Source organism: Gadus macrocephalus, chromosome 20, assembly GCF_031168955.1.
Source record: "Gadus macrocephalus chromosome 20, ASM3116895v1".
Classification (NCBI taxonomy): Eukaryota; Metazoa; Chordata; class Actinopteri; order Gadiformes; family Gadidae; genus Gadus; species Gadus macrocephalus.
In genome coordinates this window covers 5553144-5570730 of record NC_082401.1, presented here as the reverse complement: position 1 = coordinate 5570730, position 17587 = coordinate 5553144, and the positions used below count along the sequence as shown (strand labels likewise).

The following is a 17587-nucleotide window of genomic DNA, read 5'->3' as shown; positions in this document are numbered from 1 at the left end:
ATTGTCATGGCTTGCTCACAGGTTAATGGAGCTCAAGGCTTTCCGACTCCTGTTAGTGTGGGTCGGGGTAGAGGTGTGTTGGGGTTGCCTATCCCTTTCCCTCAGCTTAGTGCGTCTGTGGGTACTACTGTAGGGATGGCAGCGAGGACTCCACGTCCTGTTGTTAGTGACACACCACACGCTGCTCACACAGAACAAAATAGTTTCCCTGCGCAACAGGCCCCCTGCACTTCCACTCCTTTAACTACAGAGGACCTTGTAGGCCAGATGAGTGGCATCGTGCAACACATAGGTCAACAACTAGCAGACAGCATTCTCACACACTTGAGTAGGTCTAGTCCAGCGGCGGCTTTGTCTACTCCAAGTGTACACAGTGGTAGCTACGCTCCAGCTCAGGACTCTGTGTCATCAACTCAGCTACATGTAATGAGTCAGAGGAAGGTGAGAGATCCCCCTACTTTCAGAGGTGAGAATTCAGACTCAGTTACTCTTGAAGAGTGGATTGAGCTAATGCAAACTTTCATAAAGAAGGGAGGTCTATCTATTGGAGAGAAGGGTGAAGAGATTCTCATCCATTTAAGGGGCAAGGCCAAGGATGTAGTCAAAGTGGGCATTAAATCAAGTGGCGTTGACATCAGACATAGTCCAGCTTCTATCTATAGCCTTTTAAGGAAGCATTTCAGTTGCAAGCAGTTTTCACCACTGCCTCTGCAAGACTTCTACACAACCTTCCCTGAACCACGGGAAGATCCCTTTGACTACTGGCTTCGCCTTAACTGTGCTGCTGATATTGCTGCTGAGTGTCTCCGGGAACAGGGTAAGCAGCAAGACAGCTTGTCCATTGAGGTCACACGTATGTTCATTAGGAACTGCCCAGATTCAGGTCTATTGCTCACTTTTCGTTCTAAGACCATCGACAAGTGTTCGGCTGCAGAAGTGCAAGAAGTTTTGGATGAGTACCACTCAGAGAAGGTCATCAAAGCAGCAGGGGTAGGGAAAGATGGGGCTGTTGGGGAGAAGAACGTGGCTGTGAACAGGATGGAGGTGGAGAGTAGCCTAGCTCCCCTGTGTAGCGCTCAGCCAACACCACAGTCCACATCAGCTGATCACTCTGCTCTGGAGAGGATGATTGGTATGATGGAGAAGGTTCTTATGAATACTGCTCAGTCCAGATCAACGGATAGAAGGACAAGTGGTCTACCTCGTATTCAAGGTCTTAAAGCAGGGGCGTTGCTAGACCTAGAGTTTTACTGGGGCACAGGCCCCCAACTGCCAACATTTTTTTTTTTACGTGTGCACAATATGAAATATATGGATACAGAAGGGTATGTACGAGCTTCAAAATTGTTGTCACTGTCATACTGTAGGCTTAAAGCACTGGTAAAGGTAAAGACGCAAAGATGGATTCATGAGTACCGTACAATTATATTTATTTAAACACATACACATCTCAAAGATTTACAAATAAGGTAACTGACAAATAAACAAAAAGTCTCTTTATGACCTTCACCTCTTTATCAGGAGAAGTCTACACATCTATATTTATTTAGAAGCTGTGTGGAAACCAGTGTTGTTTTCGTCAGGCAAGACGAAAACGAAAATGACGTCGTCAGACCCCTTTTTTCCATGACGAAAATGAGACTAAGACGAACGTCACCAAAGCCATATAAAGACTAAAATGTGACGAAAAATGTAGACATTTTCGTCAGACGAGAACTAGACGAGACTAAATTGTTAGTGAGTGGACGAACAAAGTTTCAAAACATGCTTTTTTCCCGCCAACTATAATATGCGGAAAAGAAATGGAGAAATGGAGCCAGCTGCTTGTCCTAACAGTCACGCCCCCATCACACACTAAAAGCCTCGCTCGCGCGCAGCTGCGCCTGCACGCACACGGCACACACGAGTGTGCCGTGTGCGACGAGTGCGACAGTCCGACGAGTTTTCGTCGGACTAAAACTAGACTAAAACCTTTTGAGTTTTCGTCAGACTAAAACTAGACTAAAACTTTCAAAGATAGAAATGACTAAAATGGGACTAAAACTAAGAAGCATTTCGTCAAAAAGACTAAGACTAAAACTAAATCTAAAATGCCTGCCAAAAACAACACTGGTGGAAACAGCATAATTTTGCCAGAACGACATGTACTAAAAAGGCAAGAAACAAGGTTTAAAACTAATAGAATTTCTGACTTAAGGTGAGGTGGCTCATTGCCACCAATCAACCTGGAAAATGTTATAGAACCATCAAAGCTCTTAAATTAAACTAAATAAGGCCATACACTACTGCATAGAGCCTTTTTAAATGATTATTTTTTCACTATTAAGCTGTATCGCCGCGCCTTCATGGTGGCAAAGCGGTCAATAAGGTGGCTTTGACTCACTTTGCATAGTTGCTCCTTTTCAATGGACAAAAGAGAAAGTTGGTGAAGCCTTCCTTGCCCCATGGTTGACCTAAGCCAGGTGTGGAGCCTTCTCGACACACTGAAAGATCGCTCACAACTACAACTGTTTACAGGAATTGTGAGTGCAATGATCAGAATTATCTGTGTCAATGTTGGGATCATTGTTGGATCCAGTATGTTAAAAACACCCTGTAGGCTATATCCATAATTTCCTTTTTTGTGTTAAGGAAGTTTTTGTCTAAAACTTCCTCAAGTTTTGAAGACAGACAATTTTTCATTCATTATTCATTTTCCGCGTGTGTGCGTGCACGCATGGTGTGTGTGTGTGTGTGTGTGTGTGTGTGTGTGTGTGTGTGTGTGTGTGTGTGTGTGTGTGTGTGTGTGTGTGTGTGTGTGTGTGTGTGTGCGTGTGCTATATAACTACAGGCTACAGACGCTCAGTATTGAAAAACTGGTGCTAATTATGTGGGCAACATTCTTTAACAGCAATCAAGTTGTCATTGTTTGTGTCAAACAAGTTGTGAATTTGTTGTAACATTAAAAAAGGAGATGACTTACTCTGGGCTTTTTCCAGCTCCCGTGGTTTCCAACGAAACATGATCAACAAAAAAACAAGGAATTGAAAGCTACTTACAATAGGTTGCCTAGGTTACATTAATTTCCCCTGATGGCAGCAATGTTCCACTTTCAGCTGGAATTCACGGTACATCAAAACCACGTGTCTTCTTTAGATTTCAGTTCCCTTTATTTATTCACACAGTTCAGCAGCGGCATTTATTCAGAATCAGAGCCCAAATTAAAGCTGCATTTAGGGCGACTATCACTACCCAGCAGAAAAATAGATGCACTATAAATGGTTTTGTATAGCAGTCACGAACATGAGCATAGTTGTGGAAATGCTGGTGTTAGAAAACATAGTTGACGGGAATTAAAGTGCTGCACATCGACTGTACAAATGTAGATTATTCATCACAAGAATTTTAATTCAGAAATCGAATAGGCTAATAAACTCTGAATTGTGAGATAAAATTCAGCATTCTGATAATAAAGTCAGAATACTTGGATAAAATCCGATTTCTGATAATTAAATCCAGCATTAAAGGTTCATTTAAGAAGGTTCTCACCAGTCATTTGTCGCCTGGTCGCAGTGTCAAGTTTTTTTTTTTTTTTTTAAAGTAGTTCACTAGTCGTAGCGTGCAAATAAATTGCAGTGTCAGAATTCTGAGAATTTTGTCAGCATTCAGATTTCCCAGAATTCTCTTACACTGCAAATTAAAGCGCTACTACTAGCAAACTAGTTTCAGCGTGACTGGAGAGAACTTCCTTAAATTAACCTTTAATGCTAGATTTGCATCAACGCTATTGTGTGAATTAGTATGGTTCTCTTTCATGGAAGCCGGAAGTGGGAGATTCCTTATTTTTTTTACCATTATTGTTTTATTAACAAATTTCTCCTACAGGGGATTAATAAAGTTCTATCTAGACTATTGAACAGAAAGAAACACTTGGTCATACTTTACACACTTTCAGAAGAGTCACGTGGACGAATCCGTAAATAACTGATTTTTTTCATTGATTGTTGCGTTAAATCGTACCCAGATACAATAGGGCTATTTTCTGATTGGCTTTTATGCAGCCCCTTTCGTTTTTTGATTGGCTGGTAAGAGGCAGGCTCGACTGAAGACTCCCGAGGCAGCAGGAGATGCACTTGATGAATCCTGCCGATTCCATAGCGAGAGCGGCGCTTCTGCAGATGAATTTAATAATGATCAATGGAATTTTACTGGGGCACTGGAGACTTTTACTGGGGCACGTGCCCCAGTAAAAAGGGGCTGACGACGCCTCTGTCTTAAAGACACACCGTGTTTAGTTTGCAAAGACCCCTCATTCTGCCTTTTCACACTGTAAGGATAACAGACTGTGTTTCCAGTGTTTTTCTCCTGACCATGCAACGTAGGGGACAGAGTGCAGCACCCGGTTGCCAGGCGTCAAACTAACAGATCTGCGTGTGGGGGAGGACCACGTAGATTGTGAAAGTGTGCTTCCCACTTCTAGCTTTGAGGCTTTTTCTGACTATGAATCTCTTAGTCAGTTGTACAGTAGTGATTGTTCGTCAGAGAAGACAGTTATTTTTCAGAATTTGCAGACAGTTCCCAGGTCTGATAGTTTATTTGACACATCAGTTTCAATAGTGAATGGACTCTCTTTCAAAGCGCTTATTGATAGTGGATCCATGACGTGTACTCTTAGTGAGTCTGCTGAAGCCATGTTGTTGAAATACATTCCAGGCATTTCAAAGCAGTCAGCTCAAGATATTGTGATTGTTGGCTGTGGAGGCCATCGTGTCACTCCAACAGCAATCTATGACCTCCAAGTCAGTGTGTACGGTTATTCAATGACTGTTCCCACTTTAGTTGTCCCAGGTCAATCTGAGGAGATGATTCTGGGCAGTAACGTCATCAAAAGGCTTTTGACGTGTCTGAGAGAGGCAGGTGGCAATTGGAAGCCCATGTCCATGCCCAGCAATAACCAGAGTGATGAATGCTCTCAGTTTTTGTCCCTTTTCTCCAACACTCAGAGGTGGAGAGGTGAGTCTGTGCCAGACAGAGTGGGCACTGTAAAGCTCATGAGAAGTGTGACATTAGAGCCACAAACAGAGCACCTGGTTTGGGGTAAGCTACCCGTGTCTTCAGCCTTGTCTGTGGGTAGCACAGTCATCGTTGAGCCGACCAAGTCAAGATCAAGACCTAAGCAGATAATGGTTGGCAGAGTGATCACACCGCTTTGGGGTGATGGCTCCATTCCGATGAAAGTTATAAACCCAACCAATCATAGAATAGTCCTGAGGAGAAAAGCTAAGATAGCCGACGTGTCACCTTGTATTGCTGTGGAAGACCTGCCACAGCCAGAACAGATCAAGTCAAATGTGCAGTGTACGGACAGCAGCCCCTCAACTCATACATTTTGACAAAGCCCAGACTGGATGCCTGTGAACAGCGATGGGTGGCTAAACTTGCATCATACAGCTTTGACATAAAGTGTGTCCCAGGCCCTAGAAACATTGTGGCAGATGCTTTAAGCAGAGAACCCTTCGTCCAGTCTTGCGTAAGCCACCGCATTGTTCCCGAGCCATACACGTCTCTCTTGAGAAATTTCAGTGGTGTTGTGGATGACACAGTCCAAAATGCCTTCAGGTACTCCAACAATCATCAGATGGTCCTGAGATCAGGCAAAAATCCACATAACACGTCCGCCGACGAAGCCTCAGACACTGGTTCGGTCGGAGCTCCAGATGTTTCAGCTGTTCTGGAAGCTCATTCCAGTGGTGGTCTGAGTGAAGTCCTGGGTGCGAGTCCGGCTGTTCCTCAACTGCAGCAGGTGGTTGACTCCCCCATTCCTCACAGCAGTCTTGTGAACCAACAAGGGCAGGATAGTACTATCAGCCGAGTCCTCTACTATATCGAGAGACGGCGGAAGCCATCGAAAAATGAGAGAACAGATGAGTCCTTCAGTGTGCGCCAGCTCCTGAAGTATTGGGACAGGCTCGTTATCCATGATGGCTTACTGTGCAAGGTGAGAAAAGATCAAGGCATGAACAGACGACTTTTTCTCTTTGTCGTGCCCAACTCTCTCAAAGCGCAAGTACTGAATGGAATTCATGATTCCGCTGGTCACCAAGGGAAGAGCCGAACGCTGTCTCTGGCTAGGCAGAGATTCTTCTGGGTTGGCATGAAAAGAGACGTTGATGATCATGTGAAAAACTGTCATCGCTGTGTTGTTGGAAAGACACCAGAGCCCGGTGCTTGTGCTCCACTTGAGAGCATCCGCACATCGGAGCCGATGGAACTGGTCTGCATTGACTTTTGGTCTGCAGAGGTAAATGATGGGAAGTCCATGGATGTGCTTGTTGTGACTGACCATTTTTCCAAAATGGCTCATGCATTCCCATGCAAAAATCTGTCCGCTAAGCAAGTGGCTCGGAAGCTCTGGGACGATTTCTTTCTCGTGTACGGTTTCCCTAGGAGGATTCATTCTGATCAGGGAGCGAACTTTGAAAGCAAGTTGATCAGGGAGCTGTTGATTCTTTCAGGTGTCGAGAAGTCGCACACAACACCATACCACCCCATGGGCAATGGCGTGGTTGAAAGATTCAACAGGACCCTTGGGTCCATGATCAGAACTTTGCCAAAGCAACGTCCAAAGCAAAGTGGCCCCAGATGTTACAGCTACTCACCTTCTGTTACAATTGCACAGAGCACGAGACAACAGGCTTTGCACCTTTCTATCTGATGTTCGGTAGAGTCCCTCGTCTCCCAGTTGACGTCCTGTTTCAAACTGTGGTTTCTGACGATGTTGTGGTGGACCACAATGAGTTTGTGTCACGCCTGAAGAAAGACCTGCGTGAAGCGGTGCAAATTGCACAAAGACACAGTCAGAAAGAACAGACTAGACACGCAAGGCTCTATAACAGGAAGGTCAAGGGGTCACCTCTAATCATTGGTGACAGAGTGCTCGTTGCGAACAGAGGTGAAAGAGGGCGAAGGAAGTTGGCTGACAAATGGGAGTCAACAATGTACGAAATTGTGGCTGCGAACCCTGACATCAATGTCTACAAGATCAAAGACGTTGCCTCTTGATAAACTGAAGGTAGTCCACCGAAATCTACTGCTTCCTGTGAACTTCTTACCGATTGGTGATGGAGAAGACACCCACACCAGGGGTAGTGGTGAGGTGGTTCCTGAAGTCAGCCCTTCGGAGGAAGTAGATCACAGAGGCGAGGTGGTGCCTGAAGTCAATCCTGTAGTTGAGGTGGATGTCAGTGAGGGGATTGTTCCCAAAGTCAACCTCCCAGGTGAGATTGATGGCAGCGTTGACCGGACTGTACACTGGGTGCTGTCCAGCCCTGATGATTCTGAGTTGGAGGATCGACAGACTAGCCTCTCTGAAGGACCTGATGTGTCTGATTGGGTGTCTGAGCCATTTCACTTAGCTAGTGTCATCGGCAGTGATCGGAGGTTGGAGTACAGTGATGTTCCCCCTATAATCAATGGTCGACACAGTGCTGAGCTCCACCCCGTGGTCATTGCACATGAAGAGGTATCCACAGATGCACTTCCAGTATGCACTCAACCTCTGGGTGTTGAAGACACAGTAGCTCGAACCAGACGAGGCAGGGCTGTCAACCCTCCAGAGAGGCTCATTTGCGAAATGAATGAGCAAGTCCTTGACACTTCAGAGTCCACAGTGAACTCTTTCATTTATTTAGTTAAAAGTTTGTTTTGAGATTCAGCATATAGGTACTAGATGTCAGTGTAGTCAGTCTATAGACACAGTAAGACACAGTTAGAGATAAGTATCATTTATAGCAATATTTGAGGTGTAACAGGCATCTCAAGAGTCTACTTTTGGTCTTGTGGATGGCGCCATCACATTCCTTAAGTACTCCTTAGTTGGAGGATTCCTTAATCGACAGCTAGTGATATTTGTTTTTACTGACTTGTTAGTGCCTGTATAATATATATATTTTTTTTCGGTTTTGAGGCCTAGGATTATTTTTTTTTTTTTTGATTATTTGGTTCTATCTCTCTTCCTCTTTATTTTGGTGAGTGTTTTACCGCTACGTCCCCAATTTAGCAGGATTTAAGGGAGGTGTATGTAACGGAACAAATAAAATGAGTATGTATATAGTAGGGATGGGCGTGAGGAATCGATTACTCGAGTACTACTCGTTACAAATGAACTCGGTTGTTGGACAGGCAAATTCGAGTTTGCATATACACACCCAAACAAAGTTTTCTGAAGCAAATGTATCAATTTTCTGTCGGCGCCACTAACGCATGACGTGGGCACAAAGAAAATTAAATGCATCCATTTCCATGGCGCGTTCCGTGGCGTGTGCAGGCACGGCAGAATTAAAAAAGTTAAGAGATGGCGGTTAAAGCAAACCGCAGCGAAGAATTGAAATACTTTAAAGAAATAGGAGATCATAAGGTGAAATGTAAAATATGCCAAGCGAAATCGAGCTACCAGAAAGTACTATGCGGCAACATATGCTCCTGAAACACAACAGTGAGTTCGGGAAAGCAGACCCGCAGCAACGGTGAAAGTGAAAGTGTGTCGGCTATATTTTCACCGCCGCAAGACGCAGCTGTAATCCCGGGCGTGTAGAGAAGATCACAACGCTGAGTATTTCCATAGTCCATTTGCTGCCGTTTTACTTGCAGCTTTAAATTATTTGCAATGGTTAGGCTACTTGTTTTTTTTTTTTTTTAACTGTTGCAGGCCTTGGTTCGACGTGATTTAAATTGTGAGACGCATATTTATTTTTGTAAGGGAAATGTGTTTTGAACGTTTGCAAAAATAAATAATGAATACTCTGATAACTCTGACTGTTTTGATGGAGAATAAGCATTAGGCCTACATGTTTGGTTGGTAATATTGCCGTTCATCATCAGGCCTATTCCTGCTGCAGATGCGTTGCATTCTAAAAATAGATTTGATTTAACGAGTACTCGATTGATCCTCGAGGAATTCCTTCGATCACTCGAGTTTGGAATTTACTACTCGTGCCCATCCCTAGTATATAGTTAAATCCTGTATCATTGGGTCAAGACTTTTATTTTGATATGTTGTTAATGTTGTATTCCGGATATCCTGCAGCAGAAAAGACGGTAACTGCTGCAGGTAGGTTGAGCATAAAACGTGTCCGCATGAAACTTTTATTAAAGTAATTCATTGATTCAGTAATTCATCAATATCATTGTCACTTATCTGTAGACGGTTGTTTAATACACTCTTCATATATTTGGCATTGTATTGTTTCTTTTATTTGAGTTTTGATTTTCGTTTGCATTTGTAATATTGTATGTATTTTGTCTAGGCGGACCAGGAAATGCTCTAAACCTGTCCTTTATGTTGCTGACCCATTGTGCAGGTAACCGATAGGTTGTTTTAGTTAAATGTATGTTTATAATCCCACTTGTGGTGTTGCTAGCATTCAATGCTAACGTTCAAAATCTAGCCAGTCCCGCCATTTTTACATGCAATACCACATGAGGGGAGGGATCACCTGTTTATGCGCGCTGTTTAGCGCAACTGTTTTAAATATATATAATAAATTATAGGGCAGAAAAGACGGTAACTGCTGCAGGCGGACCAGGAAATGCTCTAAACCTGTCCTTTATGTTGCTGACCCATTGTGCAGGCAATAAAACCGCTGCACCCAATGCTGAGCGTCCGAGTCCATGCTTGAAGGAAAACAAAACACAACGCAGGTTACACTTGCATGAGTGTTTCAGATAGATACGTATAAATGTTTAACTTGTATGAATGTAAGCATTTCATATGTATGTGTATATGCCACAGAGGTATGTATGTATGCGTGTGTGTTTCTCATATGTATGTGTAAGTGTTTCAGAAGAGTATGTATGTATGTGTGAGTGTTTCAGTAGTGAGTGTGAGCGTTTCAGTAGTGAGTGTAAGGGGGTGTTCACACAGGCAGTTTTTTTATATTAAAAAACACCTGACCCGGGCGGTTTTTTGCCAACTAAAAAACTGACAGGGTGGTTTTGTCAAGTTCACTCTCGAGCAGAATGTTCTAGAGCCAACGTTGCAAATCAGTTACCGCATCAAAGTGGTTTGACTACGCTACAGTGTCAGTTACAATGTCGAGGATGAGAAAATTAGCCCTTGTTTTGGCGTTAAATGACAACGACGAGGATAACGATGAACCTTCCCGTTTGTGGGTGCATGACATAAACCGGGGACGGCAGCAGTACGGGGCGTTTCATAGTTTGATTCAGGAGCTACGGTTTGATAATGCACGGTTCAGTGCATATTTCAGACTCGACAAGAGTCAATTTGAAACCTTGTTGCGCATCGTTGCGCCTTCAATAATAAGGCAAGACACCCACATGAGGCAAGCCATCAGTCCAGAGGAACGACTCAGCATTTGTTTAAGGTAAATCCGCAAATATATTTATAAAAAGGATTATGAAATCAGACGCATGTCTCGTAGCTTATTTTATTACTAGTAACAAGCAGGTAGTAGGTTACCTAGCAACAGGTCTAATGTAAGCTATGTTGTCTTGCCTCCCATACTCTTTGGTGTTGCAGAGCTTGTTCTCACCTTTTCAGCATACGTAGGCAAGGCAAGGCAACTTTATTTATATAGCACTTTTCATACACAAGGCAGACTCAAGTGCTTCACATATAAACATTGTCATAGAAGAAGAAATGGGTAAAATAGAAAGTTAAAAAGGCATTTTAGTATTAAAATAGAATATAAAGGCAAATTTATTTAAGATTTAGCAGAAAGCTAAAGCAAACATAAAAGTCTTCAGTCTTGTTTTAAAGGTGCTCAGAGTAGGCCTATTTTATATGCATAGCGTCCCTCGCTGGACAGGATGTAGACTGCTAGCATTACCTACCTGACTGTCAGGCCTGCAAATGAAATAGAAACTGCTATCTAACTGCTAACGGCTACAATCAAGATCAACAGGTGTATGCGTGCTTGCTCAATTGTTTCAGACTAAACTAAATATCACTCTTTGGGCAGGTATCTGGCAACTGGCGATTCATTCCGGTCCATCGCTTTCGCCTTCAGGGTGGGTGTCAGCACTGTGGCAGGCATAGTTCATCAGGTCTGCACAGCTATTTGGGATTGCCTCCTGCCAGATTACATGCCTATTCCAGACAAAGCAGCGTGGAGAAAGATCGCCACTGGATTCCAACAGCTGGATTTCCCCAACTGCCTAGGGGCAATGGATGGGAAACACGTAGTCATTGAGGCTCCTCCCTCCAGTGGCACTCTTTATTACAATTACAAAGGCACTTTTTCCATCGTCCTTCTGGCTGTAGTCGACGCCAGGTACTGTTTCAGGCTTGTTGACATCGGGGCCTATGGAAGAAACAGTGATGGGGGAACCCTCTCCTCCTCCGCTTTTGGTACTGCCCTACGGCAGAACACATTGGGTATCCCGGATGACTCCATCCTCCCAGGGGCAGAACATCTTGGCCCGATGCCTCATGTGTTTCTGGCAGACGAAGCCTTCCCCTTGCGCCGTAACATCATGCGCCCATACCCTGGCTACAACACTGGAGAAAAAAAAGTGTTTAACACCCGTCTCTCTCACGTGCGCAGAATGGTCGAGTGTGCGTTTGGCATACTGGCATCCCAATGGAGAGTGTACCGTCGGGTGCTGTGTGTCTCTCCAGAAGTGGCAGAGAACGTGGTAAAGGCCACCTGCATGCTCCATAACTTTCTGAGGTGGGATGCCAGCACTACAATACCGGCTAGGTCATCTACTGGAACATCCACAGCTGAGCCATCACAAGGTCTCCAGAACGCACCTCGCCTTGGCACCAACAATGCTGGCAGAGATGTTGTGGCAGTGAGGGAGAAGTTTGCTCAGTACTTCATGTCTGAAGCTGGACGAGTTCCCTGGCAGGATAACATCTAGGCACAAACATATATGTTTATTTATGTTTACATTTATTTATTTATTTATTTATTTATTTATATTAATCCTCTATACAGTTCTCTACATTTATCTTTTTATTTTACTTGAATCCTGTTTTACTTCTATTATTATCTCTACTTTCTATATTAGCTAAGAGTTTATTGTTTACTGTTTTTGTTTACTTTTTATAGTTAGTTAGTTAAGAGTTTATTGTTTATCTTATATTATTATAATGTTTACTGTTTACTTTTTATAGTTATCTAGAGTGTATTGTTTATCTTATATTGTATATCATTTAATATTGTGTTGTGTTTCTTCTGTAAACTACTGGACAATCAATTTCCTTGAGGGAGTCATCACAAAAGGATCAATAAAGCCTAATCTAATCTAATCTAATCTAATTTCATCACAAACCAACATACCTCGCTCCGCTTGCCAAGGGTGCAAGACGAGGGTAAATTTAGAGGGAAAAGTTGCATTCACCCAACCCAGTCGCCAAGAAAAAACGTCAGTGGTGTACGTTTCCATGAACACTGGATACGTAGCATTTCAACGTAAAAAATAGCGTGTTATACCTACAATATCCACGTGTGCCGCTGTGGAGGCGGGTTTCGGGGTTTGGGTTTCACGGCTTTCGCGGCAAATTGTGGACACGATTGTTTAGGGGGGGGGGGGGGGAGACTGTTGATGACCGGGGAGGGGGGGGGGGGGGAGAGACACGTTTGTTGAGGGGGGACGACGACACACGATTGTAGGGGGGGGGGACACGTTAGTTGAAGGGGGGGGGACGGGGGACGTTTGTAGGGGGGGGGGCACGCTCGACAACGAGAGTTGGTTTTTATTGAACGCTCGACAACGAGAGTTGGTTTTTATTGAACGAGACTTCAACACGGAACAGCTGCGCGAAACGATGGTCACGTCACTCTCGGTGACGGTGTCGACAATAATGAACACACGAATAATGTTAATAGAACAACACACAACCACATAACATCCCGAACCCATTAACCCCACTTAATCCTAACAACAAAACAAGTTAACAAAAGCCCCATTTGTCAACTGAGAACCCCAATTCCCAGAATCCCCCGCGGCTCCGGAACACGGCGTAGCTTATATTAATCTTTATTATCTGAATGGGAAATGCAATATTTTAGGACAGATACACCATTAAACGCGTTTCTAATGACATTTCTAGCGAGAAATATACATTTTCCTTACATAATCTTCAGTCAGTGAATGTGTATGATCTTTATTAATCTTTATTATCTGAATGGGAAATGCAATATTTTAGGACCGATTCACCGTTAAACGTGTTTCTAATAACATTTCTAGCGAGAAATATACTTTTTAATTGCATAATCTTCAGTCAGTGATTGTGTCTGATCTTTAGTTTTATAGTTATTAGGAGTTGATCGGCTCGCTCGCATGTTTCAACAACGTCAGGTTGCTTTCGCTAAACTAGCAGCTCACGTGCTTCCTGCGTTTGTGTTATTAAACTGTTACTTTATGTAACTTTTAATGATATCATCTTGTTAGAAACACGTATATCTGAGAGCCAACCCAGTCGCCAAAATCATACCTACGTTGACAGTGTACGTTTCGTGAACACTGGATTACGTCGCATTTCAACATTAAATAGCGTGTTATACACACACACACACGCACGCACATGCACAGACACACACACACACACACACAAGCACACACACGCACGCACAGACACACAGACACAGACACAGACACACACACACACACACACACACACACACACACACACACACACACACACACACACGCACACACGCACACGGTGCATTTCGCTGCTAAAACAACAACAAAATTATATTCCCTCAAATATTATTACTTTCAAAACGTTGGCCAAAATGGCCAATAATATCATTTTTTTTTGGGATGCTTCTAGGACATTTTCGGTGGATTTTGAACGGTATGTGGGGGGCACGTTTTTTGCAGGACCTGACAACCCTGCGCTGTTGCCCGAGATCTGGATCCACCCCGGCGTGGTGCCGTCTCCTTTTGACCTTTTGACCCCAGACTTCTGGGGGAATAGCTGAATCAATTCATTAGTCAATCAGAAGCATGTAAATATCTTTCCGGTGGCGTAAGAGGACGAACAAGGTGTCCTTCAACATCTACGCTTCCAGGCGATTGCAACGGTGCCACACATGAGCATATTCGAACATGTTTAATGGTAGTAATTAGCTGTCGAAATTGGAGGCCTTAATCAATACTGAGCAGCTGTTGATTTGCTTCCCGATAAAGATTTGTCACAAATGACATGTTATTTAGCATCTACACGTTGAGCTGAGTCCAATGACACCAAGAACGACACTCTAGCTAATGGTAACATGTATTTTACATGGTACACCTAGGTCTAGGACATGATCTCGGTGTAGCAAGAGGCCGAGCTTGATCTCATTGGACTCAGCTTAACGTGTAGATGCTAATTAACATGTAATTTGTCAAAAATCTCCATCGGGAAGCAAATCTATAGCTGGTCCTTATTGATAAAGGCCTCCAAAATCGACAGCTAATTACTACCCCGAAACATATTCAAATATGATCATGTGTGGCACTGTTGCAATCGTCTCGAAACGTTGATGTCAAAGGACACCTTGTTTGCTCTGTTGCACCACCGGGAAGATATTTTCATACTTCTAATGGATTGATTCATATTTTTAGGTTCTCGGAGTGAGACTTTAAGTGGCTGCAGCAGAAGTGTTGAGACGAAAGATGATATCAAGAGATTTATAGAATATTCCCATTCACATTATGATTCTTCGTCGTAACATCCGACCAAACATCCTTTACATTCACAGAGCGAAGATTATGAAAGTCCAGGCTCAGCAAGTGCTCCATCTCGTTGCACCTGCACCCAGCGGCTCGCTTGCAAGATTTTGGCCTGAAGTTCTTCCCAGACCAACACCCTAGCCATCCAACATGCATATCTGAGAATCAGGCCTCTCTTTAATAATGACAAAAAGTTATGAGAGAAATACACATTAACTTTTTGTTATCTCATAAGCGGCGTGGTGCCGGCTCCTTTTGACCTTTTGACCCCCGACTTCAAAAACGTGGCCACAGGCCAGCTGTGTCTACACACCTTTAGCCACAAATGTACACCTCCATCCCACAAAAAATGGGGACTAGAAACTAACCTCTGTCTTATGTACATTTACTGTACTGTTGGAGGTCACGCCCCTTTGCCGACCTTTTCAAGATAGCTAGGGATGCTAAAATGTTTACACACATTTCCCGGGGCCCCGTGTACGACATATCCGAGATTTGGAGTTCTAGCCCTTAGAGATAAAAAAGTTTTCCCAAATGGAGTGTCATTTGGACAAAGCCCCTCAGAAGTGTAGCCTGCAAGACCTAATGGTTCAGAATGTGGTGGAAAAACAGTTTTTGAGATAGGAAGGTCCTACCGCCCTGAAATTTGAATACCTTATTCTAGGGCCTAACTGGGACCTCCGCACCGAAACTTGGCCCGGTCGGACCCCGAGGGCAGGAAGGGGGGGCCCTTCCTGCCCGAGACTTGGCGCGGTCAGACCCCAAGGGCAGGCCCCCCCTTCCTGCCCTCGGGGTCCGACCGGGCCAAGTTTCGGTGCGGGGGTCCCAGTTAGGCCCTAGAATATGGTATTCAAATTTCAGGGCGGTAGGACCTTCCTATCTCAAAAACTTTTTTTCCACCACATTCTGAACCATTAGGTCTCGCAGGCAACACTTCTGAAGGGGCTTTGTCCAAATGACAGTCCATTTGGGAAAACTTTTTTTCTCTATGGGCTAGAACTACAAATCTTGCATATGTCGTTCTCGGGGCCCCGGGAAATGTGTGTCAACATTTTAGCATCCCTAGCTATCTCGAAAAGGCTGGAAAAGGGGCGTGACCTCCAACGGTACAGTCAATGTACATAAGACAGAGGTTAGTTTCTAGGCCCCATTTTTTGCGGGATGGAGGTGTACATTTGTGGCTTAATGTGTGTAGACACCGCTGGCCTGTGGCCACGTCTTTGAAGTCTGGGGTCAAAAGGTCAAAAGGAGCCGGCACCACGCCGCTTATGAGATAACAAAAAGTGAATCTGTATTTCTCTCATTACATTTTGTCATTATTGAAGAGAGGCCTGATTCTCAGATATGCATATTGGACTGTTAGGGTATAGGTCTGGGAAGAACTTCAGGCCAAAATCTTGCAAGCGAGCCGCTGGGTGCAGGTGCAACGAGATGGAGCACTTGCTGAGCCTGGACTTTCATAATCTTCGCTCTGTGAATGTAAAGGATGTTTGGTCGGATGTTACGACGAAGAATCATAATGTGAATGGGAATATTCTATGAATCTCTTGATATCATCTTTCGTCTCAACACTTCTGCTGCAGCCACTTAAAGTCTCACTCCGAGAACCTTAAAATATGAATCAATCCATTAGAAGTATGAAAATATCTTCCCGGTGGTGCAGCAGAGCAAACAAGGTGTCCTTTGACATCTACGTTTCGAGACGATTGCAACAGTGCCACACATGATCATATTTGAATATGTTTCGGGGTAGTAATTAGCTGTCGATTTTGGAGGCCTTTATCAATAATGACCAGCTATAGATTTGCTTCCCGATGGAGATTTTTGACAAATTACATGTTAATTAGCATCTACACGTTAAGCTGAGTCCAATGAGATCAAGCTCGGCCTCTTGCTACACCGAGATCATGTCCTAGACCTAGGTGTACCATGTAAAATACATGTTACCATTAGCTAGAGTGTCGTTCTTGGTGTCATTGGACTCAGCTCAACGTGTAGATGCTAAATAACATGTCATTTGTGACAAATCTTTATCGGGATGCAAATCAATAGCTGCTCAGTATTGATTAAGGCCTCCAATTTCGACAGCTAATTACTACCATTAAACATGTTCGAATATGCTCATGTGTGGCACCGTTGCAATCGCCTGGAAGCGTAGATGTTGAAGGATACCTTGTTTGTCCTCTTACGCCACCGGAAAGATATTTACATGCTTCTGATTGACTAATGAATTGATTCAGCTATTCCCCCAGAAGTCTGGGGTCAAAAGGTCAAAAGGAGACGGCACCACGCCGGGGTGGATCCAGATCTCGGGCAACAGCGCAGGGTTGCCAGGTCCTGCAAAAAACGTGCCCCCCACATACCGTTCAAAATCCACCCAAAATGTCCTAGAAGCATCCCAAAAAAAATGATATTATTGGCCATTTTGGCCAACGTTTTGAAAGTAATAATATTTGAGGGAATATTTTTTTGTTGTGGTTTTAGCAGCGAAATGCACCGTGTGCGTGTGTGTGCGTGTGCGTGTGTGTGTGTGTGCGTGTGCGTGTGTGTGTGTGTGTGTGTGTGTGCATGTGCGTGCGTGTGTGTGTGTGTATAACACGCTATTTTATGTTGAAATGCGACGTAATCCAGTGTTCACGAAACGTAAACTGTCAACGTAGGTATGATTTTGGCGACTGGGTTGGCTCTCAGATATACGTGTTTCTAACAAGATGATATCATTAAAAGTTACATAAAGTAACAGTTTAATAACACAAACGCAGGAAGCACGTGAGCTGCTAGTTTAGCGAAAGCAACCTGACGTCGTTGAAACATGCGAGCGAGCCGATCAACTCCTAATAACTATAAAACTAAAGATCAGACACAATCACTGACTGAAGATTATGCAATTAAAAAGTATATTTCTCGCTAGAAA

The 17587-nt window shown here is 43.8% G+C and overlaps 1 protein-coding gene across 1 annotated transcript; it reads left to right on the top strand.

Moving 5' to 3' along the window:
- Nucleotides 1-9890: 9890 nt before the first annotated feature.
- On the top strand, nt 9891-11888 carry LOC132448771 (uncharacterized). The gene is made up of 2 exons (XM_060040295.1): nt 9891-10364; nt 10962-11888. Exons 1-2 carry the CDS (start codon nt 10069-10071, stop codon nt 11863-11865), a joined length of 1200 nt encoding a protein of 399 aa, XP_059896278.1. The 5' UTR covers nt 9891-10068; the 3' UTR covers nt 11866-11888.
- The last annotated feature ends 5699 nt before the right edge of the window (nt 11889-17587 follow it).